We start from the raw sequence: 25,847 nt of genomic DNA, 5'->3' as shown, positions 1-25,847 counted from the left end.
TTGTGTTTAGGAAGTTAATGGAACTGGAGTAAAAACAAAACCATTTCCGAATTTCACTGCGAGGGTGAAGAAAGGTCAGAGAGACAGATCCCCTGGGGGAGGAGGAGAAGGTGAAGTGGGGGGAATCAGGCAGGAGCCATTGTTTTCCTTATCAGGGGGGAGGTGGAGGGAGAGGGAAGCTTGATTGACAGTCAGAAATCTGATCCTGTGAAAGAGACAGAGAGCAAATGGGAGGGAGAGATCTCTCAGTAGTTTGGATAGGAGGCCCCTGGAGGAGAAGCAGAGGAAAACCACACAATCCAGCTCTGTCAGTGGAGCTTGCAGCCTGCACAGGGGGAAGTGCTTGGGAAATAATTAATGCTTTTTTATTAAATTTGCAAGGAGTTTGGTGCAAGCAGTCGCCATCAGGTGGGTCTTTTCTGCAACAACTTTGCCTTTCCTGCATGCAATCCTCAGTCCTTGTGGAGTTTCCAGGCAAGAAATAACAATGTAGCCTCTCTCACTCGCACTGCAAATCATCCTGATCGCCATTACTAGTTGTGCACACGTTTGCAAATCAGTGATTTCCACTTGCAGCCCTTGGAGGGAGAGGGAGAGGGTGCAGGGAGGGGAGGAGGACCCCTGGCCACACTACCTAGCCCCTCCAGACCCAGGTTGTATGATTTTTCTATTTGCCCTGTTGTTGTTGATTTTTTTTTTTTTTTTTTTCTTCTTCTTGTTCTTCTTCTTCTCCCCCTTTCAGCTGAAGCCACAGCCTCTCATGCAAATACAGCCCAGTGCTGAGGAGGGATTTTTATGAATGGGACTGTTGAAGGTTAATTAGCTATGCAAATGCAAGCCTCTCATTCATGATTTTTTTTTTCTTTTTCCTAAAGCCATCTTGTTTCCCTTGCAGCTCAGATCCTGAGGAAATCACGAGATAAATGCAGGCAAAGGACAGTTTGTGACTTAAGAGTTGGTGTAAATATAATCTCCCCAGGATGGATGGATTTTATGACCAGCAAGTGCCTTACATGGTTCCCAATGTGAGTGGCTTCAATGCACAAGTTTAGAAACTTACTGCACTTCCTCTACTTTCCCCTTTCCTTCATCTTTCCTGTATTCCCCTTCTATATAGTGTATATAATATTTTACTAAAATGTTACCTTGCTTGGAAAAGGTTCTTTCCTATGTTGCACTAATATCATGAGACCCTCTCAATAAACTCCAGTTGGAACTATATATAATGTTGGCTTTTGGCAATTGTTTCCTATTTTGCACTAATATGGAATACGTTCAATCTTTACGAGTTTGGTTTTGCAATTGTTTAATATTTTGCACTAATTGCAAAACCAAACGTGTAAAGGATTGAACTTGTTCCCATATTAGTGCAAAATAGGAATACGTTCAATCTTTACGAGTTTGGTTTTGCAATTGTTTCCTATTTTGCACTAATTGCAAAACCAAACTTGTAAAGGATTGAACGTGTTCCCATATTAGTGCAAAATAGGAACACGTTCAATCTTTACAAGTTTGGTTTTGCAATTTGTTTAATATTTTGCACTAATTGCAAAACCAAACTTGTAAAGGATTGAACTTGTTCCATATTAGTGCAAAATATTGTAGGACCACATTCAATCTTTACAAGTTTGGTTTTGCAATCAGTGCAAAATAGGAAACAATTGCAAAACCAAACCTGTAAAGATTGAACATGTTCCATATTAGTGCAAAATAGGAAACAATATGAGATCCGCAATTGTTTCCTCTTTTGCACTAATATGGGACCCTCTCAATCTCTACAAGTTGGTTTTGATATTTTTTTCCCTATTTTCCACTAAGGGGCTTATAAATAAATACCTTCTCAATAAACACCAATGTAACATATTACTCTTAATAATAACAATAATCTTTATTTCTATAGCGCCAACATATTCCGCAGCGCTTTACAATTCAATCTCTCTTGCATCCCTTAGTTTTCCATGTTGCAAAATGGGTTAAAAAAAAAAGTCATATTTGCAAAAAGTATGACTCTTGCTCTGTGACCATTAATATAAAAAGTTCCACTCTGAGATTAATCTATGTAACTTTGAGTTTATATATTGAACCCCCCTCTCGATAGAAAGTATCAAAATATTTAGATTTACTGTGACAATGTTGCAAAAACCTCATTAAGAGGTTAATATAGTGCAGCAGTATTGCAAGGTTCAATTCAATAGTTGCAGAATCCAAAGGTATAATGTAAATATATAGCTTTACAAGTGATACAATGTTGCAGAATCTTTAGAAAAAGGTAAACAAGCGTAAATATTTAGCTTTACAGGTGATACAATGTTATAGAATTCACAGCAAAAAGTAAACAAGTGTAAATATATAGCTTTACAGGTGATGTAATGTTATAGAATGCTTAGCAAAAGGTAAAGCGGAAATATTTAGCTTTACAAGTGATACAATGTTATAAAATCCTCAGAAAAAGGTAAATAGTTAGCTTTACAAGTGATAGTGCCGCAGAGTCCTTAGCAATAGGTAAAAAAAAGTGTAAATATTTAGCTTTACAGGTGATACAATGTTGTAGAATCCTCAGCAAAAGGTAAAGTGTAAATATTTAGTTTACAGGTGATACATTGTTGCAGAGGCCCCCAGCAGGATTCTCACTCTATAATATGAGTATATAATGTAGCTGTGAGTGTTTTCTATAGCTTCTTTTTCATTTTCTTCTCACTGTTGAGATGACTTGGTCTCAGACTCTGATTCTTGCTGTTTTTAGAATCAAAGTGGGACAATCTGCCATGAGAGAACCACAAATAGCAGGAAAAGAAAGTTCTTAAATAGAGACCTGGCTCATGACTCAGAAGGTGAGAATGGTGAGATGTACGAGGCTTTGGGTGCATTGTGTGTGTATATATAGTCGTTCATAGCTTGAACACAACTGTAAATGTCTTTTAACCCTTGTCTAGTACCATGGGGTTAATATGACCCCATGCAGAATTGGTACCCCTAGTAATTATTTTTTTATTTCATGGTTAATGTTGACCATTCCATGATACATAAATTGATAGAATATAGGTATATTGTATTCGTTCTTATGGTTGGACTTGATCCCTTGCATCACTTCCCATTATGGAACATACTTTATAATATCATGATAGATATATCTATGTTCCATAATAGGAAGTGATGCAAGGGAGAAAGTCCAACCATAACGAATACAATGTACCTATATTATATCAATTTATGTATCATGAAATGGTCAACATTAACCATGGAAAAAAATAGTATATATGTCGGGGTTATGTCCAATATATAGTATTAGCAAAATTTAATGTGCTAGAATGGTCCCCAAACCTATAACTCTCCAATAGAAGAACATAGCAACCTGATTATGACCCCACGAGCTAAAGAAACCTTAAAATTGTACTATTTTATATATAGACTTTTTGATATAACAATGGATTAAAATGCAACTATTGAACTTTTTTTTCTACAGAGCTTTTCCAAGATCTGAGTCAGTTGCAGGAGACTTGGCTTGCAGAAGGTAAGAAAATAATTATTAAAAAAAAGATTAAATAAAAAAAAAACAACATGCCTTCAACACCCCCCCAAACCCCCCCCCCCAGATCATGGATGTAAGGAGGGAGAGGAGGGAGAAAAAAAAGTCTTGAACTTGCTGTCTTAATGTTCAGCCCAATTAATTGAGCTTTAAAAGAGCCACCTCATGTGTCATGCATACATTAGAGAGACTGATGAGTTTGTCTTTGGGGACTCAGGGGCTGCTCTACCCAGTGTCATCACAAATTACCAGGAGAAATTGCTTCCAGCTCACAATCACATCTGCTTTTGGCAAGAACTAATGCAGCAAGACTTGGAAGTTCTGAGCCTCTGTTCAGGTTTTAATTGCAATTGATCAGGTTTATATCAGTGCACCTCCAGAGACTGTATACCACCAGAACAGGGCTCGCTGTTGTCTTCTGAGCAGCACACATGACTCTTTGGTGTTCTGGAAGAGCAGCTTTCTGATGGCAGAAATTGGTATCTCTGAGTTTAGGAGGACGGGATGCTTCAAGAATTGAGTGCCAGTGTCTTCTTTCCCCCTTGCGCACAGCATAGGACTCTAGGTGTGTATGCATAGTTTTTGGAAAGCCTTTATTATATATTTATTCCATTTTTTTGTTACTTTTATCATTATTTATTTTCTTTTTTTAATATTTTTCCATGATTTATTCTGCGTACTACTATTTTAGAATATATCTGACTCTTTAATACTATATGTATTTGTAAAGTCACCACTTTACATAGAGGTTTATTAGATTTCATTGTATATTTTACCCTTTTCCTACATTAATATTAACAATTAGAGACAAAAATGTATATTTAGTGGGGAAAGGTTGAACTAGATAGACATGGGTCTTTCCAACCAATGTATTTGCTCAGAAGTTTCTACTTTCCTGATCGCTGCGGAAGGTATATCGGTGATTTGGTTTTTTTTTCTTACTTTTTTGCTTCGATATTACTATGCTTCATACTCCATAAGAGTATGTTATTGTGTCTATTGTATATGAAATTACAGTAAACTCTATATTTCACGATTTACTATATGGAGGTTGACTGACCCTCGTTGAAAAAATTAAATACACTTTTATCCCTGGTGGATTTTTAATGTAACATATTTTATTTTCAATTTTGGAATTTAATAGAAAAGGGCAGAAGCATTTAGTATTGTGGAGATCTGTTCCAAAGTTACAATAAGTCTTGATTAACTGATATAATTGACATCAAAAAAGGTTATTTTGTGCATTTTTCATTATTTTTGAAACCTTTTCTGTGATTGTTAATGATCTGTTTCAAAGTTACATTAAGTCCTGACCAACTGATCTAATTGACGTTGAAAAGGGTTTTTTTTATATATACATTTTTCCTTATATTTTTTTAACATTTTCCGTGATTGTAAAATTGGGGATGGAGCATTTATTGTCATGCGACCGGTGTAAGAACCGAAAAGTATTTAACCAGCAAATATAATATATTACGTAATGTTTTTTCTATAGAGGTTTTTGCCATGATGGTCGGATGCTTTGTAATTATTTCCACCACTATGCTTCTATGTAGGATGACTTGTCAAGCAGATGATTCAGAAATGTGGTTGAAACACCAGGTGTAGACAATTTTTACCTGTTGGGGCAAGTTTTTATTGTAGCCTTTGCTTAGAAGTTAATATTTGTGTGTCTTGAGGCTCTGGATTTTCTATATTAATAATTATTATTGTTATGAATACTCTACATTTTTATTGTAATCACTGCAATATATTTACAAATTACACAGCTGTAGATTTAGAATTGATGAGATGAATATAGTGTTTGTATTACACACTGCAACATTTATATCATTTTCTGCATTTTGACCTTTTTTTTTTTTTTTTGTTTCCAAACTTCCTGTAAATAGTAACTTTTCCCTGTAGAAATATATTTTCACCACAAATGTATCTATTTGGGCTTTCTTAATAGTTTTAGACAAGATTTTGATCTAATTTAATTCATTTATACATGTTCTTATTATCTACCAAGCAAAATTTCAAGGATATCCAACACTAGTATTCTAGAACTTGGTTCCAAATGTACGTTATCGTCCCGTAAACTCGATATTAGATCCTTGGGCACCAAAAATGTAACCCATAGATATATTTATGTTGGGATTTCATGACGGTCTTGTGGACAGAGACCGAGCTGGTTGACTTGTCCCCCTGCAGGTATAAGTATTGATCCTTCGTAGAGTTAAACCTGGATAATGTCATTAATGTTCCACTATTCAATACGGAATCTGATCCCTTCGTATCCCGGTTAACCCATCCCCTGCCCTGTAGATTCCGACCAACATCATTTGCTTTCCATAATTGATTTATTTTTTTTATTCTTTCCATAACTAGTGATGAAATCTTAAACCTTTCTTTTTGTTTTTACCAAATAGACTCTATAGAAAATTTTCCAATCTAAAAATAATCTTTGTTTGATAAATCGAATGTCCTCAGATTATAGCACGAGTTGACATTCTTTCCAAACTTTTAACCCCATTTTATCATTGTTTAAAATTTTTTTTTTTTGCAGTCCCAAAAATTAACAAAATGGAACGAAGTTGAATGTTTTTGGAATATGGATATTTGGTTGTGTGTACATATACCTGTACAGAGTAGGGAGATCAATTGTTCAATTGTTGCTCACATACTTAGTTGACCACTAGCCTTGGGTAGAGGAGGAGGGTTGACTTGTCTTGACTCCGACTTGACTCTTACATGACAAGTGAGTTTTTGAAAACTATACCGTGATATGACTGTGTGCTCCAATCAGTCCGGGAACAAGACGCTCACGTACAACATGGATTAAAGTGCAATGACTCTGAGAGCTGCAAAGTTCTTGGTAAGTTTTTCCTTTCCAAAATTGGAGCAAATGATTTATTTCCTTGAGTATTTCATAGATTTTTAATGTAGATGTAAGTCTGAGTTCAACCCGTAGCCTAACGTTGTTACCTACCAATGTAGAGGGACTACCCCAAGACCCAAGACAATAAAGCTTTTCGTAAGGAACTTAGACCTATGATAAGCCAATATTACAAAAAAATTGGAAGGGAAGAAAAAAAAGGTTTTTGGATTTTTGAACATTTTTGGTTTTATTTTTGTGCTATTGTGTAGTAATGGAATAGACTATTTAGCATCTGATGGATCCAGTATGACGGCTTAAATTAGTCTAAAAATAAAATGTGACATGTCGGGTTTCATCCCTTGAGTGGACAAGTTCACACATTGCAGATGTCTCTATCTCTCCATGCACCTGCTGCAGACACACGCCGTTCATCGGGTTTTCCTTTTGCAGAACTTTTTTTGCAAGAAATCGGAATAAACCCGGAGGCTTTTTTTTCCCCCACCACTATGTCTAATACCATGGTGAGGGAGCACTGGTTAGATATGATCCATTGTGATCCTTCATCACATGTTAACCCACCCCATGACTTCGCCACTGAAAATGAGTTTGGGTTGGGTATTTTTGGGTTCTTTTCATTTTTTTTTTTTTTTTTTTTTTTTTTTTTTATGGTTTATTACATTTTGCAAAGTTTTATAAATATTTCAAACCTTAGCGATTGGTCAATGGTCAACGACCTGCATCTCTAGAAGTCTCAGCCACTGGAAAGTTTTGGTTGTTTTTTCCTGCGGCAGATGTGGTAGTCTACAGGTCTCATTCAGATGATCGGATAGTAGTAACGCATTGGTCATATAGTCTATGGTCCCCGATTAAAAATCTGCTTTGTACTAAATATCTGCATAAGGATCATCAAAAATTACAAAATACGAAAGTGTCATCTTGTCGGGAGTCATACCGTTAGTTGCTCAGTCATGTTGGTCTTTTGGGCAGTTTGTTTTCTTATAGTGAATAGTATCATTGTATCTATTTACTAACCATTTGGTTCTCATCTTTGGCTTATTGACCAATATGAGCTACACGTGATGGTGGCCCGATGGGCAATAGTCAATCGTTTGGAGGGTTTATCAGGCTTGATTTAAAAGTTTGTGAAAGTTTTACCTCTACGGTATCAAGTTTTAAAAGTCCGGTGTCTACACTGGACAGATCACAGGAGAAGGTAGACTTTATTTTTTGGTATTTGGCAAGGGATATAGGGGGGGACTATTGCTCTAAAATCATGTGGTTTTAAAGGGACTTTGTGCTTTACCCAACGCCCTCCTGATGCTTTTGAAACACATTAATGGATACATTTCTCCCCAAGTTCATTGGCAAAGTGACTAAAGTGTCCCACGCACCAGCGGAAAGTGGATGGGAATTTTTGGGTTTTGTTTGTGATGGCCATCTGCGGACTACTTCTTGCCAAAACAAATTTGTTCCATCAGGTTCATCATCTTCTTCTTATTTTTATTTTATTTTTTGCCCCTTGGCTTAACCTGATCGTCAACTTGTATGAACCAATCAACGGACTAAACCAGAAGACCAGGAAAATTGGCAAGGAGAACTGGCAAAAGATCAACCCCATATGGCCAGTTCGCCTTGCCATTTTTCCTGGTCTTCTAGTTTTAGTCCGTTTATTGGTTCATTCATGTTGACGATCCGGCGGACAATCGATCTGTCGCGCTTTCGATGATTGTTGTCTTCCATTCAGGGATCTTTTATACATAAAGACAGATTTGGTGAAAGTGATCGCCGTCTGCCATATAATTCGTGATCCGGCATCTTTCACGATATTCTTCCTCTTAATCGAGTGAATCTTTTGAAAAAACATTTTTGCTCAATCAAACAATATTTTTTTTTTCCCTTGATAATTGCCCCATAAATCAGGGCTAGCACCGACCCCCCCCCCCCCCCCCCCTCACCCGGACCAGATGCCGCCTTTTATGGCTTATAGAAAAATCTTATAGATCTTTCCTCCTTTTTTCATGCAGATGACTGCTGTGTTATCCCCTTGAGGGACAGGGGGGTAAAGACTTTTATTCTGTTATCAGCCAAAGTATCTTATTGAGTTGTAAAGGCTAAAGACAGAGGAAGTGCCCACAATATTGGCTGCTTTGTTTCCAGCTTCTCTATACGCCGCACTCTTTTCCTTTTGACCCCAGCCTCTATATGCTGCACTCCTTTCCCTTTGATCCCAGCTTCTGTATATGCTGCAATCTTTTCCTTTGACCCCAGCTTCTCTATATGCTGCACTCCTTTCCCTTTGACCCCAGCTTCTCTATATGCTGCACTCCTTTCCCTTTGACCCCAGCCTCTCTCTATGCTGCACTCCTTTCCCTTTGACCCCAGCTTCTCTATATGCCGCAGTCTTTTCCTTTGACCCCAGCTTCTCTATACATCGCTCTCTTTGCCTTTGACCCCAGCTTCATTATATGCCGCACTTTTTCCTTTGATCCCAGCTTCTCTCTACGTCAAACTCATCCAGTCTCCAGACTTTAGGGTTGAGCGCCTCTTCTCGTTTCCTCCGGACGTCCTGCAGGCGTTTGACGATAATTTTAAATTTTTTTTTGTTGTTTCCCTCCCGGCAGCAGGGTGCGCCGGTGAGGTTGGAGCACGTGTTCAGCGCTGGACTTCTGTGTGTGTTTTTGTGAATGGAGGCAGATCTCCAGTCCTGCTCGCTCCTTGTGTTTGAGGAATTGCGCAGGATCAGCTGTCTCATTCACTGGCAGAGACTGACTCATACATCTTCTGTCTTCTTTGGCTGCAGGTCATTGTTACAGTGGATAGAGCTCGTTTTAATTAAAATGTTAACCCTTTCATTGCCCTTTTCTCTTTTTTTCTTTTTCTTTTCTTTAGTATTTTTTTTTTATTCTTTTTTGTTTTGAGACGTTTTCTCAGGAGTCTCTTTCCTGAAAGCTTCAATTATATTTCCTTTTTGCTTTCTTTTTTTTTTATTCTGTTGATTTTGTTGAGTAAAAAGCGTGACATCTTGGGGGTGGGATGGAACTGGCACGTCGCTGTTAATCCAGCTCCCATCTTCCACCTCCGCACCCGCTAATAATAAAGCGAAAACAGGCTTCCGCTTCTGCCTCCAAATAGCGATTATATGAAGGTCTCTGCAGCGAGGAGCCATCCGTATACCAGTCTGGGGGATACGTGTTGCGCGCCTCCGAGGCTACATTGTATCCTGCGCAGAGTTTTTCTAATCTTAACCCTTTTATAACCTCCAGCTTTTGAGCTTTGCTGTATAGTGGCTACTTCTCTTTTGACTGTTGCTTTGGTTGTGTTTGGAGGAAATGGACATGATCGGTCTACAGTTAACCATTCGAGTCCCTATATGCTTTCCCTTTCCTGTAAATCTTGGAATATGCACGGACCTAGGGGGTCCCATCTCTTGGATCAACGGAACTCCCCCCTCCCCCCCCCCCTTCCCCCTTTCCCCACCCCCATCTCCACTGACCTAGAGGGACCCATTTCTTGCCCCCCCATCTCCACTGACCTAGAGGGACCCATTTCTTGCCCGCCCCCCCCCCCATCTCCACTGACCTAGAGGGACCCATTTCTTGCCCGCCCCCCCCCCATCTCCACTGACCTAGAGGGACCCATTTATTGCCCCCCCCTCATCTCCACTGACCTAGAGGATTCTATTTCTTGGACCCCCCCCCCCATTCCACGTGGCCTTTCCTTTTTAATTTGTTCCATTATGTTTTATTGAAGATTGGTGCGGGGGCACCCAATGTGTGTGACTGGTTTCTTTAACCCTTTGTAATCTGCAGCGTTACAGCATATGAGGTTCAGTTTGACTTTTCTTGGCGCTAGCCATAAGCGCTGGGTGTATTTCTCCCTGAATGTTCTAGAAGTTAAGTAACGGCGGCTGTGAAAGTGAGATGATCCCCTAAAGATCCTGCAGTGTTTGGGCTTTGATTGGTAAAAAAAAATCAGGGTTTGGGCTGATCAGATGCCTCCTTGCCTTTTTTTGTAGGGTAAGTGGTGCCCCAGACAATATGGCAGCCGCTTATCTCAATCAGTAGTCTGATTGTATCGTGTTTAGTAGGGGATCAGGATACTGGGCTTTGGCTTTGGTTTTGTAGATAGGTACCGGCCGCCATTCTGTAACACGCAGGAACCGAAGTGTGAACTGAGCTCAGATCAGAGCAGCCATGAGAATCTGGAAATTCATGCATAAAATATATAGTAACGTTCCACCATATTCGGGCAGGCTGAACTGACTGTGCCCAGTATATACTGGACTATAATGGTGGTATACTGGGAGCCTTGTGCAGTGACTCAGTGTCCTCCTATATGATGACACTCGCTCTGTTAGAACATATAGGCTTTTTTTTTTTTTTGTTTTTTTTGGGGAGGGGAAATTGGATGTAGTTGTGCGGTAATAAGCTTATACCAGACTTCGCTATGGCGATAAATATCTCTGGGGGTTCTCCATACTGGAGGTTTGTGGTATAAAGACGTGAAAATGGGGTTAGTGGACACTTCTGAGGACTTCAGTTATTCTACTTTAAATGGCTGATGAACCCTTGTAGACTTGAGCCCCCACCGGGCAGGGTCGTCTGTCCTCCTGTACCCTCACCCATCACCTGTACACTGTGAACTCTCGCCGGGCAAGGTAATCTCCTCCTGTACCCTCACCCATCCCTTGTAGACTGTGAGCCTTTGCCTCCATGGTCCTCTCTCCTCCTGTGCCCTCACCCATCCCTTGTAGACTGTGAGCCTTTGCCTCCATGGTCCTCTCTCCTCCTGTGCCCTCACCCATCCCTTGTAGACTGTGAGCCTTTGCCTCCATGGTCCTCTCTCCTCCTGTGCCCTCACCCATCCCTTGTAGACTGAGCCTTTGCCTCCATGGTCCTCTCTCCTCCTGTGCCCTCACCCATCCCTTGTAGACTGTGAGCCTTTGCCTCCAGGGTCCTCTCTCCTCCTGTGCCCTCACCCATCCCTTGTAGACTGTGAGCCTTTGCCTCCATGGTCCTCTCTCCTCCTGTGCCCTCACCCATCCCTTGTAGACTGTGAGCCTTTGCCTCCATGGTCCTCTCTCCTCCTGTGCCCTCACCCATCCCTTGTAGACTGTGAGCCTTTGCCTCCATGGTCCTCTCTCCTCCTGTGCCCTCACCCATCCCTTGTAGACTGTGAGCCTTTGCCTCCATGGTCCTCTCTCCTCCTGTGCCCTCACCCATCCCTTGTAGACTGTGAGCCTTTGCCTCCATGGTCCTCTCTCCTCCTGTGCCCTCACCCATCCCTTGTAGACTGTGAGCCTTTGCCTCCAGGGTCCTCTCTCCTCCTGTGCCCTCACCCATCCCTTGTAGACTGTGAGCCTTTGCCTCCAGGGTCCTCTCTCCTCCTGTGCCCTCACCCATCCCTTGTAGACTGTGAGCCTTTGCCTCCAGGGTCCTCTCTCCTCCTGTGCCCTCACCCATCCCTTGTAGACTGTGAGCCTTTGCCTCCAGGGTCCTCTCTCCTCCTGTGCCCTCACCCATCCCTTGTAGACTGTGAGCCTTTGCCTCCAGGGTCCTCTCTCCTCCTGTGCCCTCACCCATCCCTTGTAGACTGTGAGCCTTTGCCTCCAGGGTCCTCTCTCCTCCTGTGCCCTCACCCATCCCTTGTAGACTGTGAGCCTTTGCCTCCAGGGTCCTCTCTCCTCCTGTGCCCTCACCCATCCCTTGTAGACTGTGATCCTTTGCCTCCAGGGTCCTCTCTCCTCCTGTGCCCTCACCCATCCCTTGTAGACTGTGATCCCTTTGCCTCCATAATCCTCTCTCCTCCTGTGCCCTCACCCATCCCTTGTAGACTGTGATCCTTTGCCTCCAGGGTCCTCTCTCCTCCTGTGCCCTCACCCATCCCTTGTAGACTGTGATCCCTTTGCCTCCATAATCCTCTCTCCTCCTGTATCTCAACCATTTCCCTGTAGACTGAGCCTTCACCGAGCAGGGTCTTCTCCCTTCCTGTATCTCACCCATCCCCTGTAGACTGTGAACCCTCGCCGGGCAGGGTCCTTTCTCCTCCTGTGCCCTCACCCATCCCTTGCAGACTGTGAGCCTTTGCCTCCAGGGTCCTCTCTCCTCCTGTACCCTCACCCATTTCCCTGTAGACTGTGAGCCCTCACAGGCAGGGTCCTCTATCCTCCCTACTAGTTTGTGTCTTGCATTGTACTTTTTATTAAGCATACGTCTTTTAACCTGTAAAGCGCTATAATATTAAGGACAATAGACTCCATCCGTCCACACAGAAAAAAGCAAAAAGATCATTTGGGATTTACTGTCCCTTTTTAAGGAGCACAGAGTAAAATGGGTTAATATTCGGTTCCTCTGCTTTTTCTTCTCATTATGGTGATTGATGGCTATGTAATCCGAGGATGATGTAGCAGAGACCATTTGGCAGCATTAACTCTGTTTGTGCCATGGACGTACTAATGACTTGTTTGCATTACTCCGATCTGTCATTCAAATGCTCAGTGGCATTTCCCAAAATGTCCTTGTGGATTAGAGCTTTTTTTTTTCTTCTCCCTTTTTGCATTTGTAAAACTTGAACACACAATATATCCCTCTATCTATCTATCCCTCTATCTATCTATCCCTCTATCTATCTATCCCTCTATCTATCTATCCATCCCTCTATCTATCTATCCCTCTATCATTTCATAAAGCTACAACTCCCAGCCATGTGTTTATGACCCTGTGCACACAGTACATTTTTGTCACTTTTTTTTTTTTTTTTTCCCCCCCCCCCCCCACACATATCTTTATGCCCATCTTTATGCCAGGCATGTCAATTTGAATCCTAAAATTTTGTGCACCTGTTATTTTTTTTCCTTGCAGATTTGGTGCAGAAATAAATGTCGCATGTCAACTCTTTCAGTGTTTTTGCAGCATTTTTCCACCCCAGAATACATAGAAAACACATGCAAAAAATGCATCAAGAACGCAGGAAGAAAGTGCATTTTTTTTTTTCTGCCAAGAGATGCAGATTTGGTGCAAAAATCTCTGCAACCAGATACTCAGCGTGTGCACATAGTCTAAGACTACAACCCTCAGCATGGTCTTATAGCTGCACGCTGGGGCCCCAGCCTTGCCTCCATTATTTTAATATCAGGGTAGAAGTTTCCATCAGAGCCCTGGATAATGCACTTTAATAAGATGTTTCTAATTCTTGGAAACTCAGAAACTTTTTGAAAACTTTTTTTTTCTTTTGTGTCCATAAGATGCTTCTGTAGCTCTTACTGCGAAAACATTAGTAACATTAATGGTCGGCACAATGACCCTTTTATTGTGTGAACGTCCAGCGATTGCATCCGATCACTCGCGGAGACAAAGCACAATGGCTGATTTTTATATACACGGCACAATCGATGGATTCAGCGCCGGCCGGGGATCTACAGATGGATGCGGCGCTGTGTGTGATTTTTAGCAAGTGCTCAAAGTGGAATAATGGAAGTCTGTGCAAAATATATATGGATTCTGTACCGATGTAGCAGAGCTGAATTTGTCACTAAATTCGTTAATCGTCATGTTTTTTATTTGCTTGCAGTCCTATGTAAAGCCGCAGGTGACACATTGTTGCCAGTTGGAGTTGTGTCCAATAACAAAGTTTGCAAAGTGTAAATATTTTAAAGATTTTCTTTATTCATTTATAACATAATTCTTTTTTTTTTTTTTTTCCTTCCATTTTAACAGCTCAAGTGCCGGACAACGATGAGCAGTTTGTTCCAGATTACCAGGCTGATAACTGTGAGTACTCCAGCTCCCCGGTGTACCTCCGTTACTCCGCTACAACCCCAAGTTTATATCTGTTCTCAAGTGATTTGTTTGTATTCCGAGTAATGAAAGATTGAAGTAAACCTGGAGCTAATGTAGTCCGGGTGTTCTCTACCAACTACTGGACTACTGTAACTCTCTATTAATTGGTCTCCCCCTAACTAGACTCTCTCCTCTACAGTCAATCCTTAATGCAGCAGCCCGGGTCACCTATCTGGCTAACCGCTACTCGGATGCCTCTGCTCTGTGCCAGTCATTGCACTGGCTGCCCATATATCATAGGATCCAATTCAAACTGCTTGTTCTCACCCACAAAGCTCTCCACAGTGCAGCACCCCCCTACATCTCCACCCTCCTCTCTGTCTATCAGTCCACCCGTTCTCTACGCTCTGCAAGCGACTTTCGACTAACATCCACACTAATTCGAACCTCCCACTCCCGGATCCAAGACTTCTTCCGAGCTGCACCAACCCTCTGGAACGCTCTACCCCAAGAAGTTAGGACAAATCACAACTTACTCCGCTTCAGACGCACCCTAAAGACGCATCTTTTTAGGGCGGCCTATCACACTCCCTAATCAGATTCGATTCACATAGTCCCTCTACAACCTCTCACAACATAGCTCCACATCAAACTCCATGGCACCCAAAGGCATCTCAAGGCTCGGGCCCACTGGTCCAGGAAACCATTATCCAGCCCCATTTCCGTGAGATGGTTGGATTGTCATTGTAAATAAGCACTTGAACCTTGCCTCTCCCCCCATCTCATTGTAGATTGTAAGCTCTCACGAGCAGGGTTGTATTTTTTTTTTCCCCTCTAAATATTGTATTTCTATAACTGTTACTTGTTTGTATATGATCCTCCTGAATTGTAAAGCGCTACGGAATATGTTGGCGCTATAGAAATAAAGATTATTATTATTATTATTATTACCAACTGTGTTTATATGGACGGATGTAGCAGAGGGAGATTTATTAATTTAACCCATTGTCTGCATAGTTGCACCTGCCGCCTGCATATCTCCTCTTTGCTGGTGTCCTTTTTGTGACTATGACCCAATAGCTGGACTCTTGTGAAAGAAGAGAGGATGCCCCGTTGCAAAATTTGGCAAACCCCCTGTCTGGCTCTTACCATCCCCTCTTCATAGGAACAGTGTCCAGTGCTGGTTTTACCCCATTACTCCCCTTGTTGACCCCTTAGGTAGATACGGTAGACCCTCAGGACCCTCCTTTGCAGTGAATCGCACTTTTTGTTAGGGAGCACCAAAGCCGGGGCCGGACGTCAAGATCTGGGGCTTCCGTAGTGTAGATATCGCACCGTTACATTGTCATTTGTTTTCTGTTATTATCTCCTGTGCATCATTAATACTGTCCATAGACGGCGAGCGAGGCCGATGGATCAGACGTCTATATTATCAGTATGAAAGAAATTATGTAGAATAAAGTGTGTGTGTGTGTGTGTGTGTGTGTGTGTGTGTGTGTGTGTGTGTGTGTATATGTATGTGTGTATGTGTTTATTTTTTTTTAAGTCATGTGGATTTGTGTCAATATTCTTTTTCATTCATTTTCTTCTCTTGCACGCTCTCTCTTCCTTGCGCCGCCTCTAGCTCTCTCGCTCTCTGTCGCGCCCCCCTCTGGCTCTCTCTTTCTCTGTCGCGCCCCCCTCTGGCTCTCTCTCTCTCTCTCTCTCTCTCTCTCTCTCTCTCTGTCGCGCCCCCCTCTGGCTCTCTCTCTCTCTGTCGCGCCCCCCTCTGGCTCTCTCTCTCTCTGTCGCGCCCCCCTCTGGCTCTCTCTCTCTCTCTCTCTCTCTCTCTGTCGCGCCCCCCTCTGGCTCTCTCTCTCTCTCTCTCTCTCTCTCTCTCTCTCTGTCGCGCCCCCCCTCTGGCTCTCTCTCTCTCTCTCTCTCTCTCTCTCTCTCTCTCTCTCTCTCTCTCTCTCTCTGTCGCGCCCCCCTCTGGCTCTCTCTCTCTCTCTCTCTCTCTCTCTCTCTCTCTCTCTCTGTCGCGCCCCCCTCTGGCTCTCTCTCTCTCTGTCGCGCCCCCCTCTGGCTCTCTCTGTCGCGCCCCCCTCTGGCTCTCTCTGTCGCTCCCCCCTCTGGCTCTCTCTGTGTCGCTCCCCCCTCTGGCTCTCTCTGTGTCGCGCCCCCCTCTGGCTCTCTCTGTGTCGCGCCCCCCTCTGGCTCTCTCTGTGTCGCGCCCCCCTCTGGCTCTCTCTGTGTCGCGCCCCCCTCTGGCTCTCTCTGTGTCGCGCCCCCCTCTGGCTCTCTCTGTGTCGCGCCCCCCTCTGGCTCTCTCTGTGTCGCGCCCCCCTCTGGCTCTCTCTGTGTCGCGCCCCCCTCTGGCTCTCTCTGTGTCGCGCCCCCCTCTGGCTCTCTCTGTGTCGCGCCCCCCTCTGGCTCTCTCTGTGTCGCGCCCCCCTCTGGCTCTCTCTGTGTCGCGCCCCCCTCTGGCTCTCTCTGTGTCGCGCCCCCCTCTGGCTCTCTCTGTGTCGCGCCCCCCTCTGGCTCTCTCTGTGTCGCGCCCCCCTCTGGCTCTCTCTGTGTCGCGCCCCCCTCTGGCTCTCTCTGTGTCGCGCCCCCCTCTGGCTCTCTCTGTGTCGCGCCCCCCTCTGGCTCTCTCTGTGTCGCGCCCCCCTCTGGCTCTCTCTGTGTCGCGCCCCCCTCTGGCTCTCTCTCTGTGTCGCGCCCCCCTCTGGCTCTCTCTCTGTGTCGCGCCCCCCTCTGGCTCTCTCTCTCTGTCGCGCCCCCCTCTGGCTCTCTGTCGCGCCATCCTCTGGCTCTCTGTCGCGCCCCCCTCTGGCTCTCTGTCGCTCTCTTTTTCTAAACTTGAAATGTCACCCTTCTGTATAATTGAATCCTACATTGAATTCTGTGTCCCTTGCTTGGACCGTGGTGCACAGGGGGTAGCACTATACACCACTCCATTATGGGGACAGTTCCTGGAGGCCGGGGGCCGTCTCTTCCCACGTTGTTAGCTCTGTTCGCCCTCATTGTGATCTCCCCATTGTGGAGTCCTTTTACTCTGTAGTCCGCACGGACCTCTCCCCTCCTCTCTGGGTGTAGCATGGGCTTGTCGGTGTGCAGCATTGTAGCGGCTCCGTCTATAAGTAAAGTCCCCTCCTCAGCCCCTTGTACAGGAGCCTGGAGCCTGCTTGTTGATGGTTTGCAAGTGACATAGTTTTGCCAATGTTGTGGGGAAGATGAAGTAGAAGGGGCACATTACAGCCCGGGTTGGGGGGTCTCTCCACGCACTCATCATTGCATGTCTGATATAGTATTACTGAGTGTAAGAATGATGGAGAGTTCCTCCTTCTCTACATCAAGGAGTCTTGAAGGATATGTTGTCTCTGCAGCTCAGTGGTGATTTTATTGCCGATGTTTGTGGTTTTGCCTTAAATTCCCATTAATCTTCAGTGCGCCGCTGCAAATTACCGTAATAACTTTAATGGTCTTGAAACCTGTGCAGAGTCCTTGTGGTCCCTGCTTGTGTCACAGAACTGAGCCTGTCGGGTGTAGCCGAGCCGAGCCTGTCGGGTGTAGCCGAGCCGAGCCTGTCGGGTGTAGCCGAGCCGAGCCTGTCGGGTGTAGCCGAGCCTGTCGGGTGTAGCCGAGCCTGTCGGGTGTAGCCGAGCCGTGACTGCCATTTATACAATATATAACAGACGCAGCTCTGCTGCATCGACATCATTTGGCACAATTTGATAGAGATGCAGCAGAGTGGAGTCAGTCATTATGTCACAGTCTGTAATACTAATGTAGACGAGCTGAGGTTGTCATCTGGCACTATTGACTATACAAGTATCGCACAGCTGAGGTTTTTCATTCTTCTGATTTGGATGTAGCAGAGATTGATGTTTTCTGTGTGTTTTATTGTAAGAGTTGAGTTTAACCTTTTTCACTGTCCTCTCCTAAATTATAATTTGTTTTTTCATACTTAAAGCGCACCAATCACCAGGATTTTCCTATATAACCTAAAGCCAGGGTTATACGGGCGCTATCAGACTGATTCTCTACATACCTATAGTGGTCAGCTCGGATGTTTTAGGTTTTGAAATCCAAGAAGTGAAGTTTATAAAATCATCCGCTTCTTGAGTGACAGCAGCTGAGGATCCGATAATATCTGGGGAGGGGGGTATTTATAGTTATCCCCTCCCTCTGTTAGAATTAGCATAAATATTATACAATCGATTCCCTTTTTCACTAGCAGGACCTGTGGTGAGGTCATACCCATGTGACCAGAAGGGGCGGGGCCTCAGCCAACATAGCTGATACCAGGAAGCAACATTTTTCTGTTGGCTGAGGCCCCGCCTCTTCTGGTCACATGGGTATGACTTCACACAGGTCCTGCTAGTAAAAAAAGGAATCGATTGTATAATATTTATGCTAATTCTAACAGGGGGAGGGGATAACTATAAATACCACCCCCCAGATATTATCATCTGATCCTCAGCTGCTGTCACTCAAAAAGCGGATGATTTTATAAACTTCAAAAACAAAGAAAAAAAACGCAGCGTGCGCATGTAGCCTTTAAACTGCACAACTAATGCATCTCTAAGGCCCGTTTTTGCCGTTAGTCACAATCTGTCAAATTTTGAAGGAAAAATAAAACTGATCCAGCAACTGATGTCGCTGGATCCGTTTTTTTTTTCTCATTGACTTGTATTAGCAATGGATTGTGACGGATGGCCTCACGTTTCACCCGTCGTTCAACGGATCTGTCAAAAATTGTTTGTCCGTCAGACAGAGGCAACATCCACAATAACGTTTTTTGTGTACGTCGAAAAAACGGACAGCGAAGGATCAGTCGCCGTCCGTCGTTTGGTAGAATGGAAGCCTATGGCATCGTCATCCGTCAAATGATGGAATCCGGCGACGGATTCCGTCTTTTTAACTAAGCATCCTCCAAGTATTATTTACCCCCCCCCCCCCCCCAGCTGGTCTGATCCATCAAAAAACTGATCCGCCACAATCTGCGACGGATCCGCCGATCCGTTGAGAAAACTGCTTGTGACGGATGGCAAAAAAGTGATGTGTGAAAGTGCCAATAGATGTTACATGACTCATCCAGCTCTGCTACATCTGGATACACAGTAGAACACAATGTGAAGTAAATCGATACATTTTTTGTTATGTTTCGAAATAGTGTTGCAGCCGTCACCTCTGCTCTGGGAAACCTCAGGCCTGCCTTAATGCTATGTTCTATGTCCACACGCAGCAGATTTTATTCAAAATGCAAGTTGTCTTTTTTTTGTTTTTTTGTTTGCAACGTTAGCGTTCTTTATTCTATTTTATTTTTATTTTTTGGGGGGGTTGTGCAGATTATTTGTGTGCTTTGTCTACAAAACATGTTTTTTAAACTTAATTTTATTCACCAAAGATGCATAAAGGAAAAACAATAAAACTTGTGCTCATGTTTTGCACCTTTTTTTTTTTTTTTTCGTATTGTTAACCTTTTTTTAGAATTTCATGTGAACATGGCTTAAAGGGCCACTAACTGTAAATTCTGCAGCGGCTGATATCGGTCACACCTGTATCTTCAGGTCTTTAGGGCTGGAGACCGTGGGGGGAGGTTTCTGCATTATTGTTACTCATGCCTTATGATAATCGGCAGGATATGCTGGGAGTTGTAGTCCTATAGTGTCAGGCTACAGACCACTGCTCTTTAGGACTGGTGTTCCAGCCATGTCGGACGCTCCGTTGCTATATCTGGTGTTCAGTTGAAGGAGTCCCTTTAACAATATACTGGGGTCACAGCACTTACACTAAAGCCTATTGTGTATAACTGTATAAAAAGTGTAATAAAAGTGTATAATAATAATATATAATAAAAGTGTCTAATCGCTCCGATACACATCCAGAAAAGTGGGATAATGGCATATGACATACAAGGTGGGATTTTTTTTAATTTTTTTTTTTTTTTCCCCTCACCTAACATATATATGACGTGGGTTTTTTTTTTTTTGTTTTTTTTTTAATTCCTACATCAGAATACTCTATATACATTCTTGCTAGTTGACAGAAGTAAAAAAACCAAACCCCCAAAACAATCAAATCTAAACATATAGACAGATGATGGATATAGATATCCTGCTGCTATAATGTCCCAACCCCCCTACATATTAAAAACTTGCACTTTTTACTGCCTTTCATGTGGCACTAAAGGGTGTCTAGCCTGGTTTAGCCAAATAAATAAATACAAAAAATTGCCGTAGGGTTCCACCTATTTTTGATAATTAGTAGAGGTAAAAAAAAACAGCTGGCGGCTGGTATTATCAGGCTGGGAAGGGCCATGGTTATTTGACTCTCCCAAACTAAAAATAGCAGCCCGCAGCCGCCCCAGAAGTGACGCATTCATTAGATGAACCAAGTATAGCTTTTCTTGATTTGAACTGGTGCGATGGTAGTGGGGTTGATGTCAGCTGGCATCAAGTCCACGGGTTAGTATTGGAGAGGCGTCTATCAGACACCCCCATTACTAACCCAATAAGTAAAGAGAAAAAAAAACATACACCCTTTTATTTAAAGAAACAATCCCCTCCAACACCCATTTATAAACAAAAAACAAACAATGCAGGTCCAACATAGTCCAACGAATCTGACATAGTCCAAGGAAGGAAACCTGAAGGACATGAAAAAAGAAATCAAAACGAAACATTGTCCCTCGTTCACCAATTTATTAGAAAGCAGTTCCCACGATGGGCCAACGTAGTTCAGCGCTTCCTATGTCGTTCTTGATTTTATATACATCAAAGACTATGGAGCTCCAGAATGAGGCTTCATAGACTTTGAGTAGCAGCCACTCCCAGTTGACACTGCACTCTGCAAGAACCGGTGACTGTGACGCTCCTGATCTCATCAGTCGCCAGGTTTCGTGGAGCTCCGGGTCATCCGGGAGTGGCTGCTGCTCAGTCTGTGTAGCGTTGTCCTGGGGACTTGTTGTGATGCTCCATGGTCTTTGATCTCCATAATCGAGAATGTTGTGGGTACACTGGACTACATCTGACCTGGGTTTTACTATCTCTTTATAAATTGGTGACCACGAAAAGTGTCAGGGAGTGTGTTGTGTGTTGTTGTTTTTTTTTTTTTTTTAACTTACCGGGTTAGTAATGGGGGTGTCTAATAGAAGACCCCCAAAAACTATTACCCTGATTGCCACCGCACCAGGCAATCATGAAGAGTCGGGCAAGGTGTCCCTTCTGGGGCGGCTGTGTGCTGGTATTTTTAGGCTGGGAAGGGTCCAATAACCATGGACCTTTCCAACCTGATATCAGCCCTTAGCTATCTGCTTTACCTTTTGCTGCTTATAAAATTATATGTGTGTATATATATATGTGTATGTGTGTATATATGTGTGTATGTGTGTGTATATATAATATATATATATATATATATATATATATATATATATATATATATATATATATATATATATTATAATAATAAAAATATATCTTTTTTTTTTTTTTTTTTCTCGAGATAGATATTAAAGTGTGTGTGTGTGTGTGGTCTGCTTCAGTATCTCACAGGACACAGTACATGTTGGCATTCATGGTTCCCTCAATGATCTGTAGTTCCCACAGCCGGCAGCACTCATGCAACCCCAAACCAAGACCTTTCACCATCATGCCTGACTGTAGGCAGGAAACACTTGTCTTTGTCCTCCTCACCTGGTTGCCACCACACACTCTTATACAGTCTGAACCAAAAAAGTTTATTTGGGTCTCCTCAGACCACACCACGGTTCCAGTAATCCATGTCCTTAGCCTGCTTGTCTTCAGCAAACTGTTTATGGCTTCCTTGTGCATCATCTTTAGAAGAGATTTAGTTCTGGGATAACAGTCATGCAGAGCAATGTGATGCAGTGTGTATGATCTGCGCACGGACAGGTGGACCCTCTCACCCTTGTAACCTCTGCAATGTGAGGCATATGGTCTGAGCACTGACAGGTGGACCCTATAGCCTCTGCAGCAATCCTGGCAGCGCTCATACGTCTATTCTGAATAGAAAACCTCTGTATTTGACGCTGAGCTCGTGCACTCAGCTTCTGTGGTCGGCCGTGGCGAGGCCTGTACTGAGTGGATCCTGCCTTGTTATACCGCTGTATGGTCTTGGCCACCATGCTGCAGCTCAGTGTCAGGGTGGTGACAATGTCCTTATAGCCTCGGCCATCTTTATGTAGAACAACAATTCTTTTTTTTCAGATCCTGAGAGATTTCTTTGCCATGAGGAGCCATGTTGCACTTTCAGAGACCAATATGAGAGTGTGTGACCGATAACACCAAATGTAACACCCCTGCCCCCCATTCACACCTGAGACACATGACACTGGGGGAGGGAAAATGGCTAATTGGGCAAAATTTAGCCATTTTCACTTAGGGGTGTACTCACTTTTGTTGCCAGTGGATTAGACATTAATGGCAGTGTGAGTTATTTAGAGGGCACAAAATTTACCCTGTTACACAAGCTGCGCACTGACACTGTACATTGTATACAAGCTGCGCACTGACACTGTACATTGTATACAAGCTGCGCACTGACACTGTACATTGTATACAAGCTGCGCACTGACACTGTACACTGTATACAAGCTGCACACTGATACTGTATACAAGCTGCGCACTGACACTGTAATTGTATCACAGGGTCAGATCTGCAGTGTACTCCAAGGAAAAGATTATAAAATGTTTACAAAAATGTGAGGGGTGTACTCTCTTTTGTGATCCCATTTTTTTTTTAAACCCTGAAAATGAGTGTAAGGATAATCCCCTAATGACTTCCACATTTTTTTTACTTTTATTCACTTATAACTTATAGCGCCAGTAATTCCACAGCGCTTTACAGATGTCGTCATCATCACTGTCCCCATTGCGGCTCACAATCTGAATATCCTATCAGTATGTCTTTGAACCCGGAGGAAATGCACAAACTAGGGGAGAATAAACAAACTCCTTTGCAGATGTTGTCCTTGGTGGGATTAGAACCCAGGACCCCAGCAAATCAAGTGTTATCCACTGAGCCACCATACAATGCTAACCACTGAGCCACCTTGCACAATAATGTGTTGTTCCGGCTCCCATTTTTACCCACTGTCAGTTCCCAGTGGATGTCGCCTGCTATGCTGCTTGTGAACCAGGAGGCCCAGGATGAACACAGCTGTGGGTCCTTCTTTGTAAGGAGAGTGTGTGTGTGTATGTATATATATGTATATATATAATATATATATATAATGTGTATATATATATATATATGTAATATATTTATATTACATATATATTTATATTACACATATATATATATATATATATATAGTGTATATGTGTGTGTGTGTGTGTGTGTGTTTATGTATATGTGTATGTATGTATGTAGATATATATATGTATGTAGATATAACATATATACAGTTAGGTCCAGAAATATTTGGACAGTGACACAAGTTTTGTTATTTTAGCTGTTTACAAAAACATGTTCAGAAATACAATTCTATATATAATATGGGCTGAAAGTGCACACTCCCAGCTGCAATATGAGAGTTTTCACATCCAAATCGGAGAAAGGGTTTAGGAATCATAGCTCTGTAATGCATAGCCTCCTCTTTTTCAAGGGACCAAAAGTAATTGGACAAGGGACTCTAAGGGCTGCAATTAACTCTGAAGGCGTCTCCCTCGTTAACCTGTAATCAATGTAGTTAAAAGGTCTGAGGTTGATTACAGGTGTGTGGTTTTGCATTTGGAAGCTGTTGCTGTGACCAGACAACATGCAGTCTAAGGAACTCTCAATTGAGGTGAAGCAGAACATCCTGAGGCTGAAAAAAAAGAAAAAATTTATCAGAGAGATAGCAGACATGCTTGGAGTAGCAAAATCAACAGTCGGGTACATTCTGAGAAAAAAGGAATTGACTGGTGAGCTTGGGAACTCAAAAAGGCCTGGGCGTCCACGGATGACAACAGTGGTGGATGATCGCCGCATACTTTCTTTGGTGAAGAAGAACCCGTTCACAACATCAACTGAAGTCCAGAACACTCTCAGTGAAGTAGGTGTATCTGTCTCTAAGTCACCAGTAAAGAGAAGACTCCATGAAAGTAAATACAAAGGGTTCACATCTAGATGCAAACCATTCATCAATTACAAAAATAGACAGGCCAGAGTTAAATTTGCTGAAAAACACCTCATGAAGCCAGCTCAGTTCTGGAAAAGTATTATATGGACAGATGAGACCAAGATCAACCTGTACCAGAATGATGGGAAGAAAAAAGTTTGGAGAAGAAAGGGAACGGCACATGATCCAAGGCACACCACATCCTCTGTAATACATGGTGGAGGCAACGTGATGGCATGGGCATGCATGGCTTTCAATGGCACTGGGTCACTTGTGTTTATTGATGACATAACAGCAGACAAGAGTAGCCGGATAAATTCTGAAGTGTAACGGGATATACTTTCAGCCCAGATTCAGCCAAATGCCGCAAAGTTGATCGGACGGCGCTTCATAGTACAGATGGACAATGACCCCAAGCATACAGCCAAAGCTACCCAGGAGTTCATGAGTGCAAAAAAGTGGAACATTCTGCAATCACCAGATCTTAACCCAATTGAGCATGCATTTCACTTGCTCAAATCCAGACTTAAGACGGAAAGACCCACAAACAAGCAAGACCTGAAGGCTGCGGCTGTAAAGGCCTAGCAAAGCATTAAGAAGGAGGAAACCCAGCGTTTGGTGATGTCCATGGGTTCCAGACTTAAGGCAGTGATTGCCTCCAAAGGATTTGCAACAAAATATTGAAAATAAAAATATTTTGTTTGGGTTTGGTTTATTTGTCCAATTACTTTTGACCTCCTAAAATGTGGAGTGTTTGTAAAGAAATGTGACAATTCCTACAATTTCTATCAGATATTTTTGTTCAAACCTTCAAATTAAACGTTACAATCTGCACTTGAATTCTGTTGTAGAGGTTTCATTTCAAATCCAATGTGGTGGCATGCAGAGCCCAACTCGCGAAAATTGTGTCACTGTCCAAATATTTCTGGACCTAACTGTATATATATGTGTATAATATATATATATAATATATATATATATATATATATATATATATATATACACCCACACAAAAATATTCATTTTAATATGTAACATGAATGTTTTTAATGCCTTCAACTTTTAAGCTGCAAATTGTAAGATTTAGTGCAAGACATTTTTTTAATATATCTTATATGAGGAATAGGATTCTTTCTCCACTAATGAGCCACATCTCTTCTCCCTGCCACATGAACTCTTCACTGTCACTGCAGTATCAGGATTACAGCTGCCTATGGAAATCCAAGAATGAGAAAGGAGAATGTGATGCAGAGAAACAGATTGTATGTAGCTGATTCCTGTCCTGGATTCACAGCTGCGCTGCTCAGTACGGCTCTTATCATCCTCCATGCTGCTGCTGCTTATGAACTTGTGCTACATAGAGGCAGGAGTCCCTATATCTGTGTGCGCTGTGTGTAGGAGACATCATGGCAGCTAAGGCAGTGGAGGGATCCAGCCCACGTGAATACATCATAGTATCTGGTCTCTACCCACCAGCTCTGAGACAAGTGAAGATTAGAGGGAGAGTCGACAAAGAGGAAAACTGGTGACCAGTGCAGAATGTCAGTCATATAATGTCTTGAAATTGCAGTG

General features: G+C 42.9%; 1 protein-coding gene across 3 annotated transcripts in view; it reads left to right on the top strand.

The window, feature by feature from the left end:
- Window positions 1-283: 283 nt before the first annotated feature.
- ETV1 (ETS variant transcription factor 1) overlaps window positions 284-25,847 on the top strand; it is a 90,956-nt gene continuing 65,392 nt past the window's right edge. Inside the window, exons 1-5 of one of the 3 annotated variants that reach the window (XM_075315719.1) lie at window positions 284-408; window positions 896-1,025; window positions 2,744-2,831; window positions 3,464-3,511; window positions 14,102-14,155. In XM_075315719.1, coding sequence (XP_075171834.1) covers window positions 981-1,025; window positions 2,744-2,831; window positions 3,464-3,511; window positions 14,102-14,155 — 235 coding nt within the window. In that variant the 5' untranslated portion in view covers window positions 284-408; window positions 896-980. Of the gene's footprint in view, window positions 409-570; window positions 654-895; window positions 1,026-2,743; window positions 2,832-3,463; window positions 3,512-3,706; window positions 4,092-14,101; window positions 14,156-25,847 lie in introns of those variants that run through there. The other 2 variants (XM_075315720.1, XM_075315721.1) reach the window with 2 other exon arrangements.

The sequence above is a fragment of the Anomaloglossus baeobatrachus genome, chromosome 6, assembly GCF_048569485.1.
Source record: "Anomaloglossus baeobatrachus isolate aAnoBae1 chromosome 6, aAnoBae1.hap1, whole genome shotgun sequence".
In the NCBI taxonomy this organism is placed as follows: domain Eukaryota; kingdom Metazoa; phylum Chordata; class Amphibia; order Anura; family Aromobatidae; genus Anomaloglossus; species Anomaloglossus baeobatrachus.
Note: the sequence above shows the minus strand (reverse complement) of the source record. Positions and strands in the feature narration are given on the sequence as shown.